This window comes from Drosophila virilis, chromosome 2 (assembly GCF_030788295.1).
Source record: "Drosophila virilis strain 15010-1051.87 chromosome 2, Dvir_AGI_RSII-ME, whole genome shotgun sequence".
NCBI classification, from domain to species: domain Eukaryota; kingdom Metazoa; phylum Arthropoda; class Insecta; order Diptera; family Drosophilidae; genus Drosophila; species Drosophila virilis.
This window is the reverse complement of record NC_091544.1, coordinates 22,072,453-22,095,789: the sequence shown is the minus strand read 5'-3', so window position 1 is coordinate 22,095,789 and position 23,337 is coordinate 22,072,453. Positions and strand designations below refer to the sequence as shown.

Here is a 23,337-nt window from a genome sequence, read left to right as displayed (position 1 = left end):
CAAATGTTGGGAAGCAGTTGTGTTAGTGCTCTGCGATGAGGATTTTGGAACCGAAAAACAAACTTATTTATCAAACATTTTACCCGCCATTCCAAACCGTAATAAACGCATCAAATAAACAAAGAGTTTTCATTAAGTCTACCTCGTCTCTAATATATAAATATAAAAAAATTCGTCCTTTTCAGGACCACAAAATATTTTAAACAAGGAGATTCTTATTTTCTTATCAATATATTAAATATATATTAAATTATTTATCAATAAGTAAAAATTTAAAACAAAATTGTATTTTCATATTGTCTGGAATAAAAAAACCTCGGACCTCGAGCCAGCCAAAGAAACAATTATGAAATTGATAGGTCGCCAAATAAATCATCTTATTATACAATGTGACAATAAGCAAAAAGGGCATTACAATATTGGATTTATCTCAATGTATCTTAACGGTAAACCCACATACATATTTTGGGTTTAACCGAAAATTCCTTCATTATATTTCATATATGTATATGTATAGATGATTTTCTGAATAGCAGTATACAGCATTTGGTTTGGGCCTCATCACCGTAAATAAACGTCATTTTTCATCAATCAATTGTGCTCCAATAGATAATTTCTGAAATAAATCAACTAAGAGTCTGATGAATGTTTCGGTACACAGAAATGTCATATGGATTTCGCATGATATTTTATTAATTAAATTAAATTAAATTATTAAATTATTAATTAAATTTCAAGTATAATAACAATTTGTGTTACTAAGTGGAATAATCTTCCATTTCCTTTTTTTTATATTAAATTTTTTAAATTTATATTAACTGTTAAAGACAAAATAAGATTTGTCTGAAGCGTTTTTATATTGATTTCATTGTAAACAGGCATGTTTCTAACAGCTAAGGGTTATGTTAAATAGATATTTAAAGTAGTAGACTTAAGATATATTTAAATTAATAGTTGAATTTGATTAAAGAATTGTTTAAATATTGTATTTAGATGAAAAATATTTCAAGTTTCATTATATTTTTAATAATAATCGTGTTTTTTGCTCGATAACCTTTTTGCCAAGACTCAAAGTTGAACTTTGACAGGCAATTAAATATCATAAAATCATGTTAAATACACTAAATAATTTATATTGTATTGTTTGAATATTAAACAAACCATTCCAATTTACATTAAGAACGATTTCCAAGTATATACTTTTGTAAACGACCATTTAACAAGTATGTAATGACGACGCATTGAGTAACAAACGTTCAATACCAAAAACATTCTCGTTTAGCCCTCCTCCTCGATTCTCACTCAAACGGGTGACCTGGTATATTTCTGTTTTCACACCAAAATAGTGTTTTCAGTTCACAAAAGTAAAGTAAAGCGCACGAAATGTCTGATTCTGCAGTTGCAACGTCCGCATCTCCTGTGATTGCCCAAGCAGCCTCAGGCGAGAAAAAGGTGTCTACTAAAAAGGCAGCAGCCACACCAAAATCAAAGAAGTCAACAGCAGCTCCGCCATCGCACCCACCAACTCAGCAAATGGTAGATGCATCGATTAAAAATTTGAAGGAACGTGGTGGCTCATCCCTTCTGGCAATTAAAAAATATATCGGTGCTACATACAAGTGCGATGCCCAGAAGCTAGCCCCGTTCATTAAAAAGTACCTTAAGAATGCAGTTGCGAATGGAAAGCTGATCCAAACAAAGGGCAAGGGTGCCTCTGGTTCGTTTAAACTATCTGCAACCGCTAACAAGGATGCCAAGCCAAAGGCCTCCGCTGTCGAGAAGAAAACCAAGAAGGTAAATGCTTCGGCGGCAGCAGCAACTAAAAGGAAGAGTAGTACGTCTACCACGAAGAAAGCAGCGGGTGCCGCTGATAAAAAGCTATCAAAATCCGCAGCAGCCAAAAAAAATGTTGAGAAAAAGAAGGCTGACAAAGAAAAGGCTAAGGATGCGAAGAAAACGGGAACCATAAAGGCCAAGCCTACAACAGCAAAGGCTAAGTCAAGCGCAACAAAGCCAAAGACCCCTAAACCTAAGACCACAAGTGCTAAACCGAAAAAAGTCGTGTCGGCTACGACCCCCAAGAAAACTGCTGTCAAGAAGCCAAAAGCGAAGACTGCATCTGCAACGAAGAAATAATTTGAAATTGCTAACTGCTTGTCAGCATATGCAAATTTCTAATAATGAAATTTGTTTTCCTACAAAGCCCTTTTAAGGGCTACAAATACGATTTTCTAAGAGAAAGAATTTTTCTTTTTGTCTATATCAGCAAATATAATAAATGCCATGTCTACTCATATACGCTGCCTTAAGTCCGATTGGACTTCTCAACTTATAATTGTAAATATCATATAAATAAATTACGTACTTCATACCTTCCTTCCTTATTCATTCCACCGCAAAATAAAACATTGTTATAAAAAAGTATTGATCAAATTACTTGCCGCTTGCCTATAAGAAATATATTCATCCAATCTAAACACCCCCAAAAGATCGCATAGACGAAATGAGTAATGTGTAAATTTCGGGTCTAATATTTAAAATAATAGAAAAGTTTTAAGAACGCTTACATTCATATGAGATATTATTCTGATATTTAAAAATATTTTTAATTCCTTGAAAAAGAGATTTGTGGCCCTGAAAAGGGCCTTTTGCTTTTGTTTGCTTCCCGTACAATGCACATCTAGCTGAATTTTACTTGGAGCTGGTGTACTTTGTAACTGCTTTTGTTCCCTCACTGACAGCGTGCTTGGCCAATTCGCCGGGCAGCAAAAGACGTACTGCGGTTTGGATTTCCCGACTGGTAATAGTCGAGCGTTTGTTGTAGTGAGCCAAACGGGAGGCCTCGGCAGCAATACGCTCGAAAATGTCGTTAACAAAGCTGTTCATTATGCTCATTGCCTTTGACGAAATGCCGGTGTCAGGGTGGACCTGCTTGAGCACTTTGTAAATGTAGATAGCGTAGCTTTCCTTCCTCTTGCGCTTCTTCTTGTCATTCTTGGTAATGTTTTTCTGAGCCTTACCAGCCTTTTTGGCTGCCTTCCCACTTGTTTTCGGCGGCATTATTATTAAAGAACGTTCACTTTATTCACTTCACAAATGTTTGACACACCCCAAAGTAGCTTAGCATTTAAACTTTTTTCAAACGACGCTTTCATATTTATATCACGTTCAACTAGCAACCCTAAGCCGAAGAAGAAGGTAGTTGAAAAAAGTATAAATATAATGGTCATGTGGTTAGATTTCAGAAACTTTAGATATTTGTGTGCTAGCAGTGAAAAAGTGAAATAAAGAAAATAAGAAAATGTCTGGTCGCGGTAAAGGTGGAAAAGTGAAGGGAAAGGCAAAGTCGCGTTCTAACCGTGCTGGTCTTCAGTTTCCCGTTGGTCGTATTCACCGCCTCCTTCGTAAGGGCAACTATGCTGAACGTGTAGGTGCCGGTGCTCCTGTCTACTTGGCTGCCGTTATGGAATATTTGGCCGCTGAAGTTTTGGAGTTGGCTGGCAATGCTGCACGCGACAACAAGAAAACCAGAATTATCCCTCGCCATTTGCAATTGGCCATTCGTAACGATGAGGAGTTAAATAAACTGCTTTCGGGCGTCACCATTGCCCAGGGCGGTGTTTTGCCCAACATCCAAGCAGTTCTGTTGCCCAAGAAGACTGAAAAGAAGGCATAATTTGTTAGTTCACTAAACAAAAATAAAACAGCGTATACATTTGTAAATACTCGAAACCAAACGTCCTTATCAGGACGACCAAAAATGTCAAAAAAGAGATTATCTTTTCATTCACTAATGTATCCGAAATCGATTCAATACAAACTACATTCTAGAGCTCAAAAGTACATTCACCGTACTAGTCAATAAAAATGTGCAATATTGCCTTATCCAATGCGGTGGTTGTTTGTTTGTGATAGATTAAAAACAAGCACAAAATAAATATGTAAGACAAGTAAGAGGTTCTAGTCGGGAGCTCCCGACTAAAGGACACCCTGAACACTCTTCTTCCAACATCAAATGCATATATATGTTCTATTTTCGAAGCTATATGTCAAGTTTGGGGACTCTAGCTCTTATTATTTACCAAAATTCCCCAAAATACAGGATATCGATTGGCTTGGAAACGGAGTAAGTTATCGATTATCGGAAACAAACTCGATCTCCGCGGGCACTAGCTCTTATAGGTTCTGAGATCCTTGCGTTCATACATACGGACAGACGGACGGACAGACAGACGGACATGGCTAGATCGACTCGGCTATTGATGCTGATCAAGAGTATATATACTTTATGGAGTCAGAGATGCTTCCTTCTGCCTGTTACATAAATTTGGATTTTGCACAAATACAATATACCTTTATACCCATTTTTAATGGGCTCAGGGTATAATCATCGAAAAAGTATCGATTTTCGCCCCGACCTCGATTTTGAAAAAAAAAACGTGATGATTTGGAAGGTCATATCATATCCGCGGGGAGTTATGTCGCTTTGGAACGTCATATCTCCATCGAAAAAGTTTCGATTTTCGCACCGACCTCGATTTTGAAAAAATCGTGATGATTTGGAAGGCCATATCTCCGCGCGGAGTTATGTCGTTTTGGAACGTCATATCTCCGCGTGGAGTTATGTCGTTTTGGAACGTCATATCTCCGCGCGGGGCTATTACCCGAGATATTAAAAAAAAAAAATCATTGAAAAAGTTTCGACTTTCGCACCGACCTCGATTTTGAAAAAAAAGAACGTGATGATTTGGAAGGTCATATCATATCCGCGGGGAGTTATGTCGTTTTGGAACGTCATATCTCCGCGCGGAGTTATGTCGTTTTGGAACGTCATATCTCCGCGCGGGGCTATTACCCGAGATATTAAAAAAAAAATCATTGAAAAAGTTTCGACTTTCGCACCGACCTCGATTTTGAAAAAAAAGAACGTGATGATTTGGAAGGTCGTATCATATCCGCGGGGAGTTATGCCGCTTTGGAACGTCATATCTCCATCGAAAAAGTTTCGATTTTCGCACCGACCTCGATTTTGAAAAAATCGTGATGATTTGGAAGGCCATATCTCCGCGCGGAGTTATGTCGTTTTGGAACGTCATATCTCCGCGCGGAGTTATGTCGTTTTGGAACGTCATATCTCCGCGCGGGGCTATTACCCGAGATATTCAAAAAAAAATCATTGAAAAAGTTTCGACTTTCGCACCGACCTCGATTTTGAAAAAAAAGAACGTGATGATTTGGAAGGTCATATCATATCCGCGGGGAGTTATGTCGTTTTGGAACGTCATATCTCCGCGCGGAGTTATGTCGTTTTGGAACGTCATATCTCCGCGCGGGGCTATTACCCGAGTTATTCAAAAAAAAATCATCGAAAAAGTTTCGACTTTCGCACCGACCTCGATTTTGAAAAAAAAGAACGTGATGATTTGGAAGGTCATATCATATCCGCGGGGAGTTATGTCGTTTTGGAACGTCATATTTCCGCGCGGAGTTATGTCGTTTTGGAACGTCATATCTCCGCGTGGAGTTGTGTCGTTTTGGAACGTCATATCTCCGCGCGGGGCTATTACCCGAGATATTAAAAAAAAAATCATCGAAAAAGTTTCGACTTTTGCACCTACCTCGATTTTGAAAAAAACGTGATGTAACCCCTTGCCATTTTGTCGGTTTGGGTCAAAATTTTAGATTTCCTTTTTTTGATGACAATCGATAGAACTGATCCTTACGAGTCAAATTTGGTATGAAATTGCAAAATCGGACATTATTTGACCCATTATTCAACCCATCGATGATTAATTTGTTTGAATGCCAATTGATGGTAGGTATCCGTACGCATTCAAAAAGGTATAACATTTTAAAATCAGACATTATTTACCCGAGATATTAAAAAAAAATCATCGAAATAGGTTCGATTTTCGCACCGACCTCGATTTTGAAAAAAAACGTGATGATTTGGAAGGTCATATCATATCCGCGCGGAGTTATATCGTTTTGGAACGTCATATCTCCATCGAAAAAGTTTCGATTTTCGCACCGACCTCGATTTAAAAAAAAAAACGTGATGATTTGGAAAGTCATATCATATCCGCGCGGAGTTATGTCGTTTTGGAACGTCATATCTCCATCGAAAAAGTTTCGATTTTCGCACCGACCTCGATTTTGAAAAAAATCGTGATGATTTGGAAGGTCATATCTCCGCGTGGAGTTCTGTCGTTTTGGAACGTCATATCTCCATCGAAAATGTTTCCATTTTCGCAACGACTCGATCTGCGCAGGCACTAGGAGCACCTACATCTAAAATTTCAAGTCTATAGCTCTTATATGTTCTGAGATCCTTGCGTTCATAAATATGGACGGACGGACAGACTGACATGGCTAGATCGACTCGGCTATTGATGCTGATCAAAAATATATATACTTTATGGGGTCGGAGATGCATCCTTCTGCCTGTTACATACATTTGGATTTTGCACAAATACAATATACCCTTGTGTCCATTTTTAATGGGTTCAGGGTTTAAAAAACGAACATCTGTGATCACGGTCGATCTCAGAATCTGAGATGGAGACGCTTGACAGCTTGACATATCTTTTATCTCTTAATGAAACGGATTGGTGGTCCTGAAAAGGACCGATTGCGTCAACATAAATTCAATAATTTATTATTAACCGCCAAAACCGTACAGGGTACGGCCTTGTCTTTTCAGCGCATAAACAACATCCATGGCTGTGACTGTCTTCCTCTTGGCGTGCTCGGTGTATGTGACCGCATCACGGATGACATTCTCCAAGAAAACCTTTAGAACACCGCGAGTTTCCTCATAAATAAGACCAGAAATACGTTTTACGCCACCACGACGAGCTAAACGCCGGATAGCTGGTTTCGTGATGCCCTGGATATTATCACGCAACACTTTGCGATGACGTTTTGCGCCTCCTTTACCCAAGCCTTTGCCACCTTTACCACGACCAGTCATTTTTCACTTTCTTTTTTTTACTTCACTTTACACCACGAATGTCACAGAGATACTAATGCTAGCTCTTCGGGCAGCGCTTATATTTATACCAAAAAATCAAAAAGACGAGCGAGTGAAAACATATTTCCATCGCGCTCACATACTACCCTTGTAACATATTCGACAAAACAGCGAACGGCGAATATATCGATCTCTTTCTAACTTATCACTCATTTTCTATATAAGCGATACACAAACGAGACGCACGATTATTGTGTTTTTAACAGTGACAGTGTGAAGTTAGAATTGTGAAAGAAAGATGGCTCGTACTAAGCAGACTGCTCGTAAATCAACTGGAGGAAAGGCTCCTCGGAAACAGTTAGCTACTAAGGCAGCACGTAAAAGTGCTCCAGCAACTGGTGGTGTGAAGAAACCTCATCGCTATAGGCCAGGCACTGTTGCCCTGCGTGAAATTCGTCGCTACCAGAAGAGCACAGAACTGCTTATTCGCAAGTTGCCGTTCCAGCGTTTAGTACGCGAAATTGCTCAAGACTTCAAGACCGACCTACGTTTCCAGAGCTCGGCTGTGATGGCCTTGCAGGAAGCTAGCGAAGCCTATCTAGTTGGCCTATTCGAAGATACAAATTTGTGTGCTATCCACGCTAAGCGTGTCACCATCATGCCCAAGGACATTCAACTGGCCAGACGTATTCGTGGGGAGCGCGCTTAAGTCTACCTCGTCTCTAATACATAAATATAAACAAAAAATCGGTCCTTTTCAGGACCACAAAATATTTTAAACAAAGAGATTGATATTTTCCTATATACATCTTGAATTTAATGTACAAAAATCTGTCCATCATACCAAAAAAGACAACACTGTGATAGGAATAATCTAAAAACAAATTACATATTTTCTATCTCACCGAATTTCACTTGCAGTATCATGCTCGAAAAAAACTGTACGCGTTTGCCTATTGAGACATTTTCAGCTAGAATAGCAAAAAAGAGCTATTGGATATTTGCAAAAAATATTACTAGTCGGGATAGTATGGAATACTGATCCACTGCTGTAGCCAACAGATATTTAGTTATCTTTTTTATTTCATAAGGATGACGACTGTTTGATTACTATGTTAATTTTCTGAAATATGTATCTATATATGGACAATATTCTGATATTTAAAAATATTTTTAATTCCTTGAAAAAGAGATTTGTGGCCCTGAAAAGGGCCTTTTGCTTTTGTTTGCTTCCCGTACAATGCACATCTAGCTGAATTTTACTTGGAGCTGGTGTACTTTGTAACTGCTTTTGTTCCCTCACTGACAGCGTGCTTGGCCAATTCGCCGGGCAGCAAAAGACGTACTGCGGTTTGGATTTCCCGACTGGTAATAGTCGAGCGTTTGTTGTAGTGAGCCAAACGGGAGGCCTCGGCAGCAATACGCTCGAAAATGTCGTTAACAAAGCTGTTCATTATGCTCATCGCCTTTGACGAAATGCCGGTGTCAGGGTGGACCTGCTTGAGCACTTTGTAAATGTAGATAGCGTAGCTTTCCTTCCTCTTGCGCTTCTTCTTCTTGTCATTCTTGGTAATGTTTTTCTGAGCCTTACCAGCCTTTTTGGCTGCCTTCCCACTTGTTTTCGGCGGCATTATTATTCACAAACGTTCACTTTAATTCACTTCACAAATGTTTGACACACCCCAAAGTAGCTTAGCATTTATACTTTTTTCGAACGACGCTTTCATGTTAACAGCCCGTTCAACTAGCAACCCTAAGCTGAAGAAGAAGGTAGTTGAAAAAAGTATAAATATAGTGGTCATGTGGGTAGATCTCAGAAACTCGATATTTGTGTGCTAGCAGTGAAACAGTGAAATAAAGAAAATAAGAAAATGTCTGGTCGCGGTAAAGGTGGAAAAGTGAAGGGAAAGGCAAAGTCGCGTTCTAACCGTGCTGGTCTTCAGTTTCCCGTTGGTCGTATTCACCGCCTCCTTCGTAAGGGCAACTATGCTGAACGTGTTGGTGCCGGTGCTCCTGTTTACTTGGCTGCCGTTATGGAATATTTGGCCGCTGAAGTTTTGGAGTTGGCTGGCAATGCTGCACGCGACAACAAGAAAACTAGAATTATCCCTCGCCATTTGCAATTGGCCATTCGTAACGATGAGGAGTTAAACAAACTGCTTTCGGGCGTCACCATTGCCCAGGGCGGTGTTTTGCCCAACATCCAAGCAGTTCTGTTGCCCAAGAAGACTGAAAAGAAGGCATAATTTGCTAGTTCACTAAACAAAAAAAAAACAGCGTATACATTTGTAAATACTCGAAACCAAACGTCCTTTTCAGGACGACCAAAAATGTCAAAAAGATTATATTTTCATTCAATAAGGTATCCGAAATCGACTCAATAATACAAAGTACTTGCTTGTCAGAGCTCAAAAGTACAGTCATCGACTAGTCAATAAAAATGTGCAATATTTTCATATCGAATGCGGTTGTCTTACGTTGGTGATAGTTAAGAAACAAGCACAAAATATGTGAAACAAACGAAGATCCGTGATTCTGGTCGATTGCTGGAGCAGTGTCGGGAGAAGTTTATTCTTAGATGAAGAAACGTTTGACAGCTTGACCATTGCCCAGGGCGGTGTTTTACCCAAAATCCAAGCAGTTCTGTTGCCCAAGAAGACTGAAAAGAAGGCATAATTTGATGGTTCACTAAACTAAAAAAAACACAGCGTATACATTTGTAAATAGTCGAAACCAAGCGTCCTTTTCAGGACAACCCAAAATGTTAAAAAAGAGATTATCTTTTTATTCACTAAGGTAACAAAAATCGATTCAATAATATAAGGTACATCCTAGAGGTCAAAAGTACAGTCATCGTGTGCTAGTCAATAAATTTGTGCAATATTGTCTTACGTTTGTGATAGATTCAAAACAAGCACAAAATATGTCAAACAAACGAAGATCGGTGATTCTGGTTGATTTAAATTGAATTAAATGTTTTTGATCTCTTTTAATAAAATGGATTGGTGGTCCTGAAAAGGACCGATTGGTGTCAACATAAATTCTACATTTTCTTTTTAACCGCCAAAACCGTACAGGGTACGGCCTTGTCTTTTCAGCGCATATACGACATCCATGGCTGTGACTGTCTTCCTCTTAGCGTGTTCGGTGTATGTGACCGCATCACGGATAACATTTTCCAAGAAAACTTTTAGAACACCACGAGTTTCCTCATAAATAAGACCAGAAATACGTTTTACGCCACCACGACGAGCTAAACGCCGGATAGCTGGTTTCGTGATGCCCTGGATATTATCACGCAACACTTTGCGATGACGTTTGGCGCCGCCTTTACCCAAGCCTTTGCCACCTTTACCACGACCAGTCATTCTTCACTTTATATTTTTATTTAACTTAACACCACGAATGTCACTGAGGTACTAATGCTAGCTCTTCGGGCAGCGCTTATATTTATACCAAAAATATCCAAAACTCGAAAGAGTACAAGAATATTTCCATCTCGCTCACACACTACCCTCGTAACATATTCGGCAAAACGACGAACAGCGAATATATCGATCTCTTTCTAACTTATCACTCATTTTCTATATAAGCGATACACAAACGAGACGCACGATTATTGTGTTTTTAACAGTGACAGTGTGAAGTTGGAATTGTGAAAGAAAGATGGCTCGTACTAAGCAAACTGCTCGTAAATCAACTGGAGGAAAGGCCCCTCGGAAACAGTTAGCTACTAAGGCAGCACGTAAAAGTGCTCCAGCAACTGGTGGTGTGAAGAAACCTCATCGCTATAGGCCAGGCACTGTTGCCCTGCGTGAAATTCGTCGCTACCAGAAGAGCACAGAACTGCTTATTCGCAAGTTGCCGTTCCAGCGTTTAGTACGCGAAATTGCTCAAGACTTCAAGACCGACTTACGTTTCCAGAGCTCGGCTGTGATGGCCTTGCAGGAAGCTAGCGAAGCCTATCTAGTTGGCCTATTCGAAGATACAAATTTGTGTGCTATCCACGCTAAGCGTGTCACCATCATGCCCAAGGACATTCAACTGGCCAGACGTATTCGTGGGGAGCGCGCTTAAGTCTACCTCGTCTCTAATACATAAATATAAAAAAAAAATCGGTCCTTTTCAGGACCACAAAATATTTTAAACAAAGAGATTGATATTTTCCTATATACATCTTGAATTTAATGTACAAAAATCTGTCCATCATACCAAAAAAGACAACACTGTGATAGGAATAATCTAAAAACAAATTACATATTTTCTATCTCACCGAATTTCACTTGCAGTATCATGCTCGAAAAAAACTGTACGCGTTTGCCTATTGAGACATTTTCAGCTAGAATAGCAAAAAAGAGCTATTGGATATTTGCAAAAAATATTACTAGTCGGGATAGTATGGAATACTGATCCACTGCTGTAGCCAACAGATATTTAGTTATCTTTTTTATTTCATAAGGATGACGACTGTTTGATTACTATGTTAATTTTCTGAAATATGTATCTATATATGGACAATATTCTGATATTTAAAAATATTTTTAATTCCTTGAAAAAGAGATTTGTGGCCCTGAAAAGGGCCTTTTGCTTTTGTTTGCTTCCCGTACAATGCACATCTAGCTGAATTTTACTTGGAGCTGGTGTACTTTGTAACTGCTTTTGTTCCCTCACTGACAGCGTGCTTGGCCAATTCGCCGGGCAGCAAAAGACGTACTGCGGTTTGGATTTCCCGACTGGTAATAGTCGAGCGTTTGTTGTAGTGAGCCAAACGGGAGGCCTCGGCAGCAATACGCTCGAAAATGTCGTTAACAAAGCTGTTCATTATGCTCATCGCCTTTGACGAAATGCCGGTGTCAGGGTGGACCTGCTTGAGCACTTTGTAAATGTAGATAGCGTAGCTTTCCTTCCTCTTGCGCTTCTTCTTCTTGTCATTCTTGGTAATGTTTTTCTGAGCCTTACCAGCCTTTTTGGCTGCCTTCCCACTTGTTTTCGGCGGCATTATTATTCACAAACGTTCACTTTAATTCACTCCACAAATGTTTGACAGGCACCCTACAGTTGCTTAGCATTTATACTATTTTTCGAGCGACGCTTTCATGTTTATATCACGTTCAACTAGCAACCCTAAGCTGAAGAAGAAGGTAGTTGAAAAAAGTATAAATATAGTGGTCATGTGGGTAGATCTCAGAAACTTTCGATATTTGTGTGCTAGCAGTGAAACAGTGAAATAAAGAAAATAAGAAAATGTCTGGTCGCGGTAAAGGTGGAAAAGTGAAGGGAAAGGCAAAGTCGCGTTCTAACCGTGCTGGTCTTCAGTTTCCCGTTGGTCGTATTCACCGCCTCCTTCGTAAGGGCAACTATGCTGAACGTGTTGGTGCCGGTGCTCCTGTTTACTTGGCTGCCGTTATGGAATATTTGGCCGCTGAAGTTTTGGAGTTGGCTGGCAATGCTGCACGCGACAACAAGAAAACTAGAATTATCCCTCGCCATTTGCAATTGGCCATTCGTAACGATGAGGAGTTAAACAAACTGCTTTCGGGCGTCACCATTGCCCAGGGCGGTGTTTTGCCCAACATCCAAGCAGTTCTGTTGCCCAAGAAGACTGAAAAGAAGGCATAATTTGATAGTTCACTAAACTAAAAAAAAGACAGCGTATACATTTGTAAATAGTCGAAACCAACCGTCCTTTTCAGGACGACCAAAAATGTTAAAAAAGAGATTATATTTTCATTCAATAAGGTATCCGAAATCGACTCAATAATACAAAGTACTTGCTTGTCAGAGCTCAAAAGTACAGTCATCGACTAGTCAATAAAAATGTGCAATATTTTCATATCGAATGCGGTTGTCTTACGTTGGTGATAGTTAAGAAACAAGCACAAAATATGTGAAACAAACGAAGATCCGTGATTCTGGTCGATTGCTGGAGCAGTGTCGGGAGAAGTTTATTCTTAGATGAAGAAACGTTTGACAGCTTGACCATTGCCCAGGGCGGTGTTTTACCCAAAATCCAAGCAGTTCTGTTGCCCAAGAAGACTGAAAAGAAGGCATAATTTGATGGTTCACTAAACTAAAAAAAACACAGCGTATACATTTGTAAATAGTCGAAACCAAGCGTCCTTTTCAGGACAACCCAAAATGTTAAAAAAGAGATTATCTTTTTATTCACTAAGGTAACAAAAATCGATTCAATAATATAAGGTACATCCTAGAGGTCAAAAGTACAGTCATCGTGTGCTAGTCAATAAATTTGTGCAATATTGTCTTACGTTTGTGATAGATTCAAAACAAGCACAAAATATGTCAAACAAACGAAGATCGGTGATTCTGGTTGATTTAAATTGAATTAAATGTTTTTGATCTCTTTTAATAAAATGGATTGGTGGTCCTGAAAAGGACCGATTGTGTCAACATAAATTCTACATTTTCTTTTTAACCGCCAAAACCGTACAGGGTACGGCCTTGTCTTTTCAGCGCATATACGACATCCATGGCTGTGACTGTCTTCCTCTTAGCGTGTTCGGTGTATGTGACCGCATCACGGATAACATTTTCCAAGAAAACTTTTAGAACACCACGAGTTTCCTCATAAATAAGACCAGAAATACGTTTTACGCCACCACGACGAGCTAAACGCCGGATAGCTGGTTTCGTGATGCCCTGGATATTATCACGCAACACTTTGCGATGACGTTTGGCGCCGCCTTTACCCAAGCCTTTGCCACCTTTACCACGACCAGTCATTCTTCACTTTATATTTTTATTTAACTTAACAACACGAATGTCACTGAGGTACTAATGCTAGCTCTTCGGGCAGCGCTTATATTTATACCAAAAATATCCAAAACTCGAAAGAGTACAAGAATATTTCCATCTCGCTCACACACTACCCTCGTAACATATTCGGCAAAACGACGAACAGCGAATATATCGATCTCTTTCTAACTTATCACTCATTTTCTATATAAGCGATACACAAACGAGACGCACGATTATTGTGTTTTTAACAGTGACAGTGTGAAGTTGGAATTGTGAAAGAAAGATGGCTCGTACTAAGCAAACTGCTCGTAAATCAACTGGAGGAAAGGCCCCTCGGAAACAGTTAGCTACTAAGGCAGCACGTAAAAGTGCTCCAGCAACTGGTGGTGTGAAGAAACCTCATCGCTATAGGCCAGGCACTGTTGCCCTGCGTGAAATTCGTCGCTACCAGAAGAGCACAGAACTGCTTATTCGCAAGTTGCCGTTCCAGCGTTTAGTACGCGAAATTGCTCAAGACTTCAAGACCGACTTACGTTTCCAGAGCTCGGCTGTGATGGCCTTGCAGGAAGCTAGCGAAGCCTATCTAGTTGGCCTATTCGAAGATACAAATTTGTGTGCTATCCACGCTAAGCGTGTCACCATCATGCCCAAGGACATTCAACTGGCCAGACGTATTCGTGGGGAGCGCGCTTAAGTCTACCTCGTCTCTAATACATAAATATAAAAAAAAAATCGGTCCTTTTCAGGACCACAAAATATTTTAAACAAAGAGATTGATATTTTCCTATATACATCTTGAATTTAATGTACAAAAATCTGTCCATCATACCAAAAAAGACAACACTGTGATAGGAATAATCTAAAAACAAATTACATATTTTCTATCTCACCGAATTTCACTTGCAGTATCATGCTCGAAAAAAACTGTACGCGTTTGCCTATTGAGACATTTTCAGCTAGAATAGCAAAAAAGAGCTATTGGATATTTGCAAAAAATATTACTAGTCGGGATAGTATGGAATACTGATCCACTGCTGTAGCCAACAGATATTTAGTTATCTTTTTTATTTCATAAGGATGACGACTGTTTGATTACTATGTTAATTTTCTGAAATATGTATCTATATGGACAATATTCTGATATTTAAAAATATTTTTAATTCCTTGAAAAAGAGATTTGTGGCCCTGAAAAGGGCCTTTTGCTTTTGTTTGCTTCCCGTACAATGCACATCTAGCTGAATTTTACTTGGAGCTGGTGTACTTTGTAACTGCTTTTGTTCCCTCACTGACAGCGTGCTTGGCCAATTCGCCGGGCAGCAAAAGACGTACTGCGGTTTGGATTTCCCGACTGGTAATAGTCGAGCGTTTGTTGTAGTGAGCCAAACGGGAGGCCTCGGCAGCAATACGCTCGAAAATGTCGTTAACAAAGCTGTTCATTATGCTCATCGCCTTTGACGAAATGCCGGTGTCAGGGTGGACCTGCTTGAGCACTTTGTAAATGTAGATAGCGTAGCTTTCCTTCCTCTTGCGCTTCTTCTTCTTGTCATTCTTGGTAATGTTTTTCTGAGCCTTACCAGCCTTTTTGGCTGCCTTCCCACTTGTTTTCGGCGGCATTATTATTCACAAACGTTCACTTTAATTCACTCCACAAATGTTTGACAGGCACCCTACAGTTGCTTAGCATTTATACTATTTTTCGAGCGACGCTTTCATGTTTATATCACGTTCAACTAGCAACCCTAAGCTGAAGAAGAAGGTAGTTGAAAAAAGTATAAATATAGTGGTCATGTGGGTAGATCTCAGAAACTTTCGATATTTGTGTGCTAGCAGTGAAACAGTGAAATAAAGAAAATAAGAAAATGTCTGGTCGCGGTAAAGGTGGAAAAGTGAAGGGAAAGGCAAAGTCGCGTTCTAACCGTGCTGGTCTTCAGTTTCCCGTTGGTCGTATTCACCGCCTCCTTCGTAAGGGCAACTATGCTGAACGTGTTGGTGCCGGTGCTCCTGTTTACTTGGCTGCCGTTATGGAATATTTGGCCGCTGAAGTTTTGGAGTTGGCTGGCAATGCTGCACGCGACAACAAGAAAACTAGAATTATCCCTCGCCATTTGCAATTGGCCATTCGTAACGATGAGGAGTTAAACAAACTGCTTTCGGGCGTCACCATTGCCCAGGGCGGTGTTTTGCCCAACATCCAAGCAGTTCTGTTGCCCAAGAAGACTGAAAAGAAGGCATAATTTGATAGTTCACTAAACTAAAAAAAAGACAGCGTATACATTTGTAAATAGTCGAAACCAACCGTCCTTTTCAGGACGACCAAAAATGTTAAAAAAGAGATTATATTTTCATTCAATAAGGTATCCGAAATCGATTCAATACAAACTACAAACTAGAGCTTAAAAGTACATTCACCGTACTAGTCAATAAAAATGTGCAATATTGCCTTATCCAATGCGGTGGTTGTTTGTTTGTGATAGATTAAAAACAAGCACAAAATAAATATGTAAGACAAGTAAGAGGTTCTAGTCGGGAGCTCCCGACTAAAGGACACCCTGAACACTCTTCTTCCAACATCAAATGCATATTTATGTTCTATTTTCGAAGCTACATGTCAAGTTTGGGGACTCTAGCTCTTATTATTTACCAAAATTCCCCAAAATACAGGATATCGATTGGCTTGGAAACGGAGTAAGTTATCGATTATCGGAAACAAACTCGATCTCCGCGGGCACTAGCTCTTATAGGTTCTGAGATCCTTGCGTTCATACATACGGACAGACGGACGGACAGACAGACGGACATGGCTAGATCGACTCGGCTATTGATGCTGATCAAGAGTATATATACTTTATGGAGTCAGAGATGCTTCCTTCTGCCTGTTACATAAATTTGGATTTTGCACAAATACAATATACCTTTATACCCATTTTTAATGGGCTCAGGGTATAATCATCGAAAAAGTATCGATTTTCGCCCCGACCTCGATTTTGAAAAAAAAAACGTGATGATTTGGAAGGTCATATCATATCCGCGGGGAGTTATGTCGCTTTGGAACGTCATATCTCCATCGAAAAAGTTTCGATTTTCGCACCGACCTCGATTTTGAAAAAATCGTGATGATTTGGAAGGCCATATCTCCGCGCGGAGTTATGTCGTTTTGGAACGTCATATCTCCGCGCGGAGTTATGTCGTTTTGGAACGTCATATCTCCGCGCGGGGCTATTACCCGAGATATTAAAAAAAAAATCATTGAAAAAGTTTCGACTTTCGCACCGACCTCGATTTTGAAAAAAAAGAACGTGATGATTTGGAAGGTCGTATCATATCCGCGGGGAGTTATGCCGCTTTGGAACGTCATATCTCCATCGAAAAAGTTTCGATTTTCGCACCGACCTCGATTTTGAAAAAATCGTGATGATTTGGAAGGCCATATCTCCGCGGGGAGTTATGTCGTTTTGGAACGTCATATCTCCGCGCGGAGTTATGTCGTTTTGGAACGTCATATCTCCGCGCGGGGCTATTACCCGAGATATTCAAAAAAAAATCATTGAAAAAGTTTCGACTTTCGCACCGACCTCGATTTTGAAAAAAAAGAACGTGATGATTTGGAAGGTCATATCATATCCGCGGGGAGTTATGTCGTTTTGGAACGTCATATCTCCGCGCGGAGTTATGTCGTTTTGGAACGTCATATCTCCGCGCGGGGCTATTACCCGAGTTATTCAAAAAAAAATCATCGAAAAAGTTTCGACTTTCGCACCGACCTCGATTTTGAAAAAAAAGAACGTGATGATTTGGAAGGTCATATCATATCCGCGGGGAGTTATGTCGTTTTGGAACGTCATATTTCCGCGCGGAGTTATGTCGTTTTGGAACGTCATATCTCCGCGTGGAGTTGTGTCGTTTTGGAACGTCATATCTCCGCGCGGGGCTATTACCCGAGATATTCAAAAAAAAATCATCGAAAAAGTTTCGACTTTTGCACCTACCTCGATTTTGAAAAAAACGTGATGTAACCCCTTGCCATTTTGTCGGTTTGGGTCAAAATTTTAGATTTCCTTTTTTTGATGACAATCGATAGAACTGATCCTTACGAGTCAAATTTGGTATGAAATTGCAAAATCGGACATTATTTGACCCATTATTCAACCCATCGATGATTAATTTGTTTGAATGCCAATTGATGGTAGGTATCCGTACGCATTCAAAAAGGTATAACATTTTAAAATCAGACATTATTTACCCGAGATATTAAAAAAAAATCATCGAAATAGGTTCGATTTTCGCACCGACCTCGATTTTGAAAAAAAACGTGATGATTTGGAAGGTCATATCATATCCGCGCGGAGTTATATCGTTTTGGAACGTCATATCTCCATCGAAAAAGTTTCGATTTTCGCACCGACCTCGATTTAAAAAAAAAAACGTGATGATTTGGAAAGTCATATCATATCCGCGCGGAGTTATGTCGTTTTGGAACGTCATATCTCCATCGAAAAAGTTTCGATTTTCGCACCGACCTCGATTTTGAAAAAAATCGTGATGATTTGGAAGGTCATATCTCCGCGTGGAGTTCTGTCGTTTTGGAACGTCATATCTCCATCGAAAATGTTTCCATTTTCGCAACGACTCGATCTGCGCAGGCACTAGGAGCACCTACATCTAAAATTTCAAGTCTATAGCTCTTATATGTTCTGAGATCCTTGCGTTCATAAATATGGACGGACGGACAGACTGACATGGCTAGATCGACTCGGCTATTGATGCTGATCAAAAATATATATACTTTATGGGGTCGGAGATGCATCCTTCTGCCTGTTACATACATTTGGATTTTGCACAAATACAATATACCCTTGTGTCCATTTTTAATGGGTTCAGGGTTTAAAAAACGAACATCTGTGATCACGGTCGATCTCAGAATCTGAGATGGAGACGCTTGACAGCTTGACATATCTTTTATCTCTTAATGAAACGGATTGGTGGTCCTGAAAAGGACCGATTGCGTCAACATAAATTCAATAATTTATTATTAACCGCCAAAACCGTACAGGGTACGGCCTTGTCTTTTCAGCGCATAAACAACATCCATGGCTGTGACTGTCTTCCTCTTGGCGTGCTCGGTGTATGTGACCGCATCACGGATGACATTCTCCAAGAAAACCTTTAGAACACCGCGAGTTTCCTCATAAATAAGACCAGAAATACGTTTTACGCCACCACGACGAGCTAAACGCCGGATAGCTGGTTTCGTGATGCCCTGGATATTATCACGCAACACTTTGCGATGACGTTTTGCGCCTCCTTTACCCAAGCCTTTGCCACCTTTACCACGACCAGTCATTTTTCACTTTCTTTTTTTTACTTCACTTTACACCACGAATGTCACAGAGATACTAATGCTAGCTCTTCGGGCAGCGCTTATATTTATACCAAAAAATCAAAAAGACGAGCGAGTGAAAACATATTTCCATCTCGCTCACATACTACCCTTGTAACATATTCGACAAAACAGCGAACGGCGAATATATCGATCTCTTTCTAACTTATCACTCATTTTCTATATAAGCGATACACAAACGAGACGCACGATTATTGTGTTTTTAACAGTGACAGTGTGAAGTTAGAATTGTGAAAGAAAGATGGCTCGTACTAAGCAGACTGCTCGTAAATCAACTGGAGGAAAGGCTCCTCGGAAACAGTTAGCTACTAAGGCAGCACGTAAAAGTGCTCCAGCAACTGGTGGTGTGAAGAAACCTCATCGCTATAGGCCAGGCACTGTTGCCCTGCGTGAAATTCGTCGCTACCAGAAGAGCACAGAACTGCTTATTCGCAAGTTGCCGTTCCAGCGTTTAGTACGCGAAATTGCTCAAGACTTCAAGACCGACCTACGTTTCCAGAGCTCGGCTGTGATGGCCTTGCAGGAAGCTAGCGAAGCCTATCTAGTTGGCCTATTCGAAGATACAAATTTGTGTGCTATCCACGCTAAGCGTGTCACCATCATGCCCAAGGACATTCAACTGGCCAGACGTATTCGTGGGGAGCGCGCTTAAGTCTACCTCGTCTCTAATACATAAATATAAACAAAAAATCGGTCCTTTTCAGGACCACAAAATATTTTAAACAAAGAGATTGATATTTTCCTATATACATCTTGAATTTAATGTACAAAAATCTGTCCATCATACCAAAAAAGACAACACTGTGATAGGAATAATCTAAAAACAAATTACATATTTTCTATCTCACCGAATTTCACTTGCAGTATCATGCTCGAAAAAAACTGTACGCGTTTGCCTATTGAGACATTTTCAGCTAGAATAGCAAAAAAGAGCTATTGGATATTTGCAAAAAATATTACTAGTCGGGATAGTATGGAATACTGATCCACTGCTGTAGCCAACAGATCTTTTTTATTTCATAAGGATGACGACTGTTTGATTACTATGTTAATTTTCTGAAATATGTATCTATATATGGACAATATTCTGATATTTAAAAATATTTTTAATTCCTTGAAAAAGAGATTTGTGGCCCTGAAAAGGGCCTTTTGCTTTTGTTTGCTTCCCGTACAATGCACATCTAGCTGAATTTTACTTGGAGCTGGTGTACTTTGTAACTGCTTTTGTTCCCTCACTGACAGCGTGCTTGGCCAATTCGCCGGGCAGCAAAAGACGTACTGCGGTTTGGATTTCCCGACTGGTAATAGTCGAGCGTTTGTTGTAGTGAGCCAAACGGGAGGCCTCGGCAGCAATACGCTCGAAAATGTCGTTAACAAAGCTGTTCATTATGCTCATCGCCTTTGACGAAATGCCGGTGTCAGGGTGGACCTGCTTGAGCACTTTGTAAATGTAGATAGCGTAGCTTTCCTTCCTCTTGCGCTTCTTCTTCTTGTCATTCTTGGTAATGTTTTTCTGAGCCTTACCAGCCTTTTTGGCTGCCTTCCCACTTGTTTTCGGCGGCATTATTATTCACAAACGTTCACTTTAATTCACTTCACAAATGTTTGACACACCCCAAAGTAGCTTAGCATTTATACTTTTTTCGAACGACGCTTTCATGTTAACAGCCCGTTCAACTAGCAACCCTAAGCTGAAGAAGAAGGTAGTTGAAAAAAGTATAAATATAGTGGTCATGTGGGTAGATCTCAGAAACTTTCGATATTTGTGTGCTAGCAGTGAAACAGTGAAATAAAGAAAATAAGAAAATGTCTGGTCGCGGTAAAGGTGGAAAAGTGAAGGGAAAGGCAAAGTCGCGTTCTAACCGTGCTGGTCTTCAGTTTCCCGTTGGTCGTATTCACCGCCTCCTTCGTAAGGGCAACTATGCTGAACGTGTTGGTGCCGGTGCTCCTGTTTACTTGGCTGCCGTTATGGAATATTTGGCCGCTGAAGTTTTGGAGTTGGCTGGCAATGCTGCACGCGACAACAAGAAAACTAGAATTATCCCTCGCCATTTGCAATTGGCCATTCGTAACGATGAGGAGTTAAACAAACTGCTTTCGGGCGTCACCATTGCCCAGGGCGGTGTTTTGCCCAACATCCAAGCAGTTCTGTTGCCCAAGAAGACTGAAAAGAAGGCATAATTTGATAGTTCACTAAACTAAAAAAAAGACAGCGTATACATTTGTAAATAGTCGAAACCAACCGTCCTTTTCAGGACGACCAAAAATGTTAAAAAAGAGATTATATTTTCATTCAATAAGGTATCCGAAATCGACTCAATAATACAAAGTACTTGCTTGTCAGAGCTCAAAAGTACAGTCATCGACTAGTCAATAAAAATGTGCAATATTTTCATATCGAATGCGGTTGTCTTACGTTGGTGATAGTTAAGAAACAAGCACAAAATATGTGAAACAAACGAAGATCCGTGATTCTGGTCGATTGCTGGAGCAGTGTCGGGAGAAGTTTATTCTTAGATGAAGAAACGTTTGACAGCTTGACCATTGCCCAGGGCGGTGTTTTACCCAAAATCCAAGCAGTTCTGTTGCCCAAGAAGACTGAAAAGAAGGCATAATTTGATGGTTCACTAAACTAAAAAAAACACAGCGTATACATTTGTAAATAGTCGAAACCAAGCGTCCTTTTCAGGACAACCCAAAATGTTAAAAAAGAGATTATCTTTTTATTCACTAAGGTAACAAAAATCGATTCAATAATATAAGGTACATCCTAGAGGTCAAAAGTACAGTCATCGTGTGCTAGTCAATAAATTTGTGCAATATTGTCTTACGTTTGTGATAGATTCAAAACAAGCACAAAATATGTCAAACAAACGAAGATCGGTGATTCTGGTTGATTTAAATTGAATTAAATGTTTTTGATCTCTTTTAATAAAATGGATTGGTGGTCCTGAAAAGGACCGATTGTGTCAACATAAATTCTACATTTTCTTTTTAACCGCCAAAACCGTACAGGGTACGGCCTTGTCTTTTCAGCGCATATACGACATCCATGGCTGTGACTGTCTTCCTCTTAGCGTGTTCGGTGTATGTGACCGCATCACGGATAACATTTTCCAAGAAAACTTTTAGAACACCACGAGTTTCCTCATAAATAAGACCAGAAATACGTTTTACGCCACCACGACGAGCTAAACGCCGGATAGCTGGTTTCGTGATGCCCTGGATATTATCACGCAACACTTTGCGATGACGTTTGGCGCCGCCTTTACCCAAGCCTTTGCCACCTTTACCACGACCAGTCATTCTTCACTTTATATTTTTATTTAACTTAACAACACGAATGTCACTGAGGTACTAATGCTAGCTCTTCGGGCAGCGCTTATATTTATACCAAAAATATCCAAAACTCGAAAGAGTACAAGAATATTTCCATCTCGCTCACACACTACCCTCGTAACATATTCGGCAAAACGACGAACAGCGAATATATCGATCTCTTTCTAACTTATCACTCATTTTCTATATAAGCGATACACAAACGAGACGCACGATTATTGTGTTTTTAACAGTGACAGTGTGAAGTTGGAATTGTGAAAGAAAGATGGCTCGTACTAAGCAAACTGCTCGTAAATCAACTGGAGGAAAGGCCCCTCGGAAACAGTTAGCTACTAAGGCAGCACGTAAAAGTGCTCCAGCAACTGGTGGTGTGAAGAAACCTCATCGCTATAGGCCAGGCACTGTTGCCCTGCGTGAAATTCGTCGCTACCAGAAGAGCACAGAACTGCTTATTCGCAAGTTGCCGTTCCAGCGTTTAGTACGCGAAATTGCTCAAGACTTCAAGACCGACTTACGTTTCCAGAGCTCGGCTGTGATGGCCTTGCAGGAAGCTAGCGAAGCCTATCTAGTTGGCCTATTCGAAGATACAAATTTGTGTGCTATCCACGCTAAGCGTGTCACCATCATGCCCAAGGACATTCAACTGGCCAGACGTATTCGTGGGGAGCGCGCTTAAGTCTACCTCGTCTCTAATACATAAATATAAAAAAAAAATCGGTCCTTTTCAGGACCACAAAATATTTTAAACAAAGAGATTGATATTTTCCTATATACATCTTGAATTTAATGTACAAAAATCTGTCCATCATACCAAAAAAGACAACACTGTGATAGGAATAATCTAAAAACAAATTACATATTTTCTATC

The 23,337-nt window shown here is 40.0% G+C and overlaps 21 protein-coding genes across 21 annotated transcripts; 11 read left to right on the top strand and 10 right to left on the bottom strand.

The window, feature by feature from the left end:
- The first annotated feature begins 1,336 nt into the window (after positions 1–1,336).
- Positions 1,337–2,212, top strand: LOC6630078 (histone H1.3-like). Its single transcript, XM_032432917.2, has one exon. The coding sequence runs from the start codon at positions 1,384–1,386 to the stop codon at positions 2,134–2,136; it is 753 nt and encodes a 250-aa protein (XP_032288808.1). The 5' UTR covers positions 1,337–1,383; the 3' UTR covers positions 2,137–2,212.
- Positions 2,213–2,691: 479 nt separating this feature from the next.
- Positions 2,692–3,060, bottom strand: LOC6630079 (histone H2B). Its single transcript, XM_002053053.4, has one exon. The coding sequence runs from the start codon at positions 3,058–3,060 to the stop codon at positions 2,692–2,694; it is 369 nt and encodes a 122-aa protein (XP_002053089.1).
- Positions 3,061–3,301: 241 nt separating this feature from the next.
- On the top strand, positions 3,302–3,676 carry LOC6630080 (histone H2A). The gene has a single exon (XM_002053054.3). The coding sequence runs from the start codon at positions 3,302–3,304 to the stop codon at positions 3,674–3,676; it is 375 nt and encodes a 124-aa protein (XP_002053090.1).
- Positions 3,677–6,661: 2,985 nt separating this feature from the next.
- Positions 6,662–6,973, bottom strand: LOC116649756 (histone H4). Its single transcript, XM_002053055.4, has one exon. It carries the CDS (start codon positions 6,971–6,973, stop codon positions 6,662–6,664), a length of 312 nt encoding a protein of 103 aa, XP_002053091.1.
- A 298-nt stretch (positions 6,974–7,271) lies between these two features.
- LOC116649840 (histone H3) lies at positions 7,272–7,682 on the top strand. Its single transcript, XM_032432996.2, has one exon. The coding sequence runs from the start codon at positions 7,272–7,274 to the stop codon at positions 7,680–7,682; it is 411 nt and encodes a 136-aa protein (XP_032288887.2).
- Positions 7,683–8,232: 550 nt separating this feature from the next.
- On the bottom strand, positions 8,233–8,604 carry LOC116649832 (histone H2B). The gene has a single exon (XM_032432983.2). It carries the CDS (start codon positions 8,602–8,604, stop codon positions 8,233–8,235), a length of 372 nt encoding a protein of 123 aa, XP_032288874.1.
- Positions 8,605–8,844: 240 nt separating this feature from the next.
- LOC138910992 (histone H2A) lies at positions 8,845–9,219 on the top strand. The gene has a single exon (XM_070207596.1). It carries the CDS (start codon positions 8,845–8,847, stop codon positions 9,217–9,219), a length of 375 nt encoding a protein of 124 aa, XP_070063697.1.
- An 810-nt stretch (positions 9,220–10,029) lies between these two features.
- Positions 10,030–10,341, bottom strand: LOC116649833 (histone H4). Its single transcript, XM_032432984.2, has one exon. It carries the CDS (start codon positions 10,339–10,341, stop codon positions 10,030–10,032), a length of 312 nt encoding a protein of 103 aa, XP_032288875.1.
- Positions 10,342–10,639: 298 nt separating this feature from the next.
- Positions 10,640–11,050, top strand: LOC138910991 (histone H3). Its single transcript, XM_070207595.1, has one exon. The coding sequence runs from the start codon at positions 10,640–10,642 to the stop codon at positions 11,048–11,050; it is 411 nt and encodes a 136-aa protein (XP_070063696.1).
- Positions 11,051–11,600: 550 nt separating this feature from the next.
- On the bottom strand, positions 11,601–11,972 carry LOC26530712 (histone H2B). Its single transcript, XM_032432982.2, has one exon. The coding sequence runs from the start codon at positions 11,970–11,972 to the stop codon at positions 11,601–11,603; it is 372 nt and encodes a 123-aa protein (XP_032288873.1).
- A 245-nt stretch (positions 11,973–12,217) lies between these two features.
- Positions 12,218–12,592, top strand: LOC6637262 (histone H2A). The gene has a single exon (XM_032432937.2). The coding sequence runs from the start codon at positions 12,218–12,220 to the stop codon at positions 12,590–12,592; it is 375 nt and encodes a 124-aa protein (XP_032288828.1).
- Positions 12,593–13,405: 813 nt separating this feature from the next.
- LOC116649829 (histone H4) lies at positions 13,406–13,717 on the bottom strand. The gene has a single exon (XM_032432975.2). It carries the CDS (start codon positions 13,715–13,717, stop codon positions 13,406–13,408), a length of 312 nt encoding a protein of 103 aa, XP_032288866.1.
- Positions 13,718–14,015: 298 nt separating this feature from the next.
- Positions 14,016–14,426, top strand: LOC116649839 (histone H3). The gene has a single exon (XM_032432995.2). The coding sequence runs from the start codon at positions 14,016–14,018 to the stop codon at positions 14,424–14,426; it is 411 nt and encodes a 136-aa protein (XP_032288886.2).
- A 548-nt stretch (positions 14,427–14,974) lies between these two features.
- LOC116649819 (histone H2B) lies at positions 14,975–15,346 on the bottom strand. The gene has a single exon (XM_032432961.2). The coding sequence runs from the start codon at positions 15,344–15,346 to the stop codon at positions 14,975–14,977; it is 372 nt and encodes a 123-aa protein (XP_032288852.1).
- A 245-nt stretch (positions 15,347–15,591) lies between these two features.
- LOC6637312 (histone H2A) lies at positions 15,592–15,966 on the top strand. Its single transcript, XM_002060521.4, has one exon. It carries the CDS (start codon positions 15,592–15,594, stop codon positions 15,964–15,966), a length of 375 nt encoding a protein of 124 aa, XP_002060557.1.
- A 2,795-nt stretch (positions 15,967–18,761) lies between these two features.
- On the bottom strand, positions 18,762–19,073 carry LOC6630081 (histone H4). Its single transcript, XM_032432980.2, has one exon. The coding sequence runs from the start codon at positions 19,071–19,073 to the stop codon at positions 18,762–18,764; it is 312 nt and encodes a 103-aa protein (XP_032288871.1).
- Positions 19,074–19,371: 298 nt separating this feature from the next.
- LOC138910987 (histone H3) lies at positions 19,372–19,782 on the top strand. Its single transcript, XM_070207589.1, has one exon. The coding sequence runs from the start codon at positions 19,372–19,374 to the stop codon at positions 19,780–19,782; it is 411 nt and encodes a 136-aa protein (XP_070063690.1).
- Positions 19,783–20,266: 484 nt separating this feature from the next.
- Positions 20,267–20,719, bottom strand: LOC116649820 (histone H2B). Its single transcript, XM_032432962.2, has one exon. It carries the CDS (start codon positions 20,692–20,694, stop codon positions 20,323–20,325), a length of 372 nt encoding a protein of 123 aa, XP_032288853.1. The 5' UTR covers positions 20,695–20,719; the 3' UTR covers positions 20,267–20,322.
- A 165-nt stretch (positions 20,720–20,884) lies between these two features.
- Positions 20,885–21,387, top strand: LOC6630084 (histone H2A). Its single transcript, XM_002053058.4, has one exon. It carries the CDS (start codon positions 20,937–20,939, stop codon positions 21,309–21,311), a length of 375 nt encoding a protein of 124 aa, XP_002053094.1. The 5' UTR covers positions 20,885–20,936; the 3' UTR covers positions 21,312–21,387.
- Positions 21,388–22,124: 737 nt separating this feature from the next.
- Positions 22,125–22,436, bottom strand: LOC116649830 (histone H4). The gene has a single exon (XM_032432976.2). It carries the CDS (start codon positions 22,434–22,436, stop codon positions 22,125–22,127), a length of 312 nt encoding a protein of 103 aa, XP_032288867.1.
- Positions 22,437–22,734: 298 nt separating this feature from the next.
- LOC116649838 (histone H3) lies at positions 22,735–23,145 on the top strand. Its single transcript, XM_032432994.2, has one exon. The coding sequence runs from the start codon at positions 22,735–22,737 to the stop codon at positions 23,143–23,145; it is 411 nt and encodes a 136-aa protein (XP_032288885.2).
- The last annotated feature ends 192 nt before the right edge of the window (positions 23,146–23,337 follow it).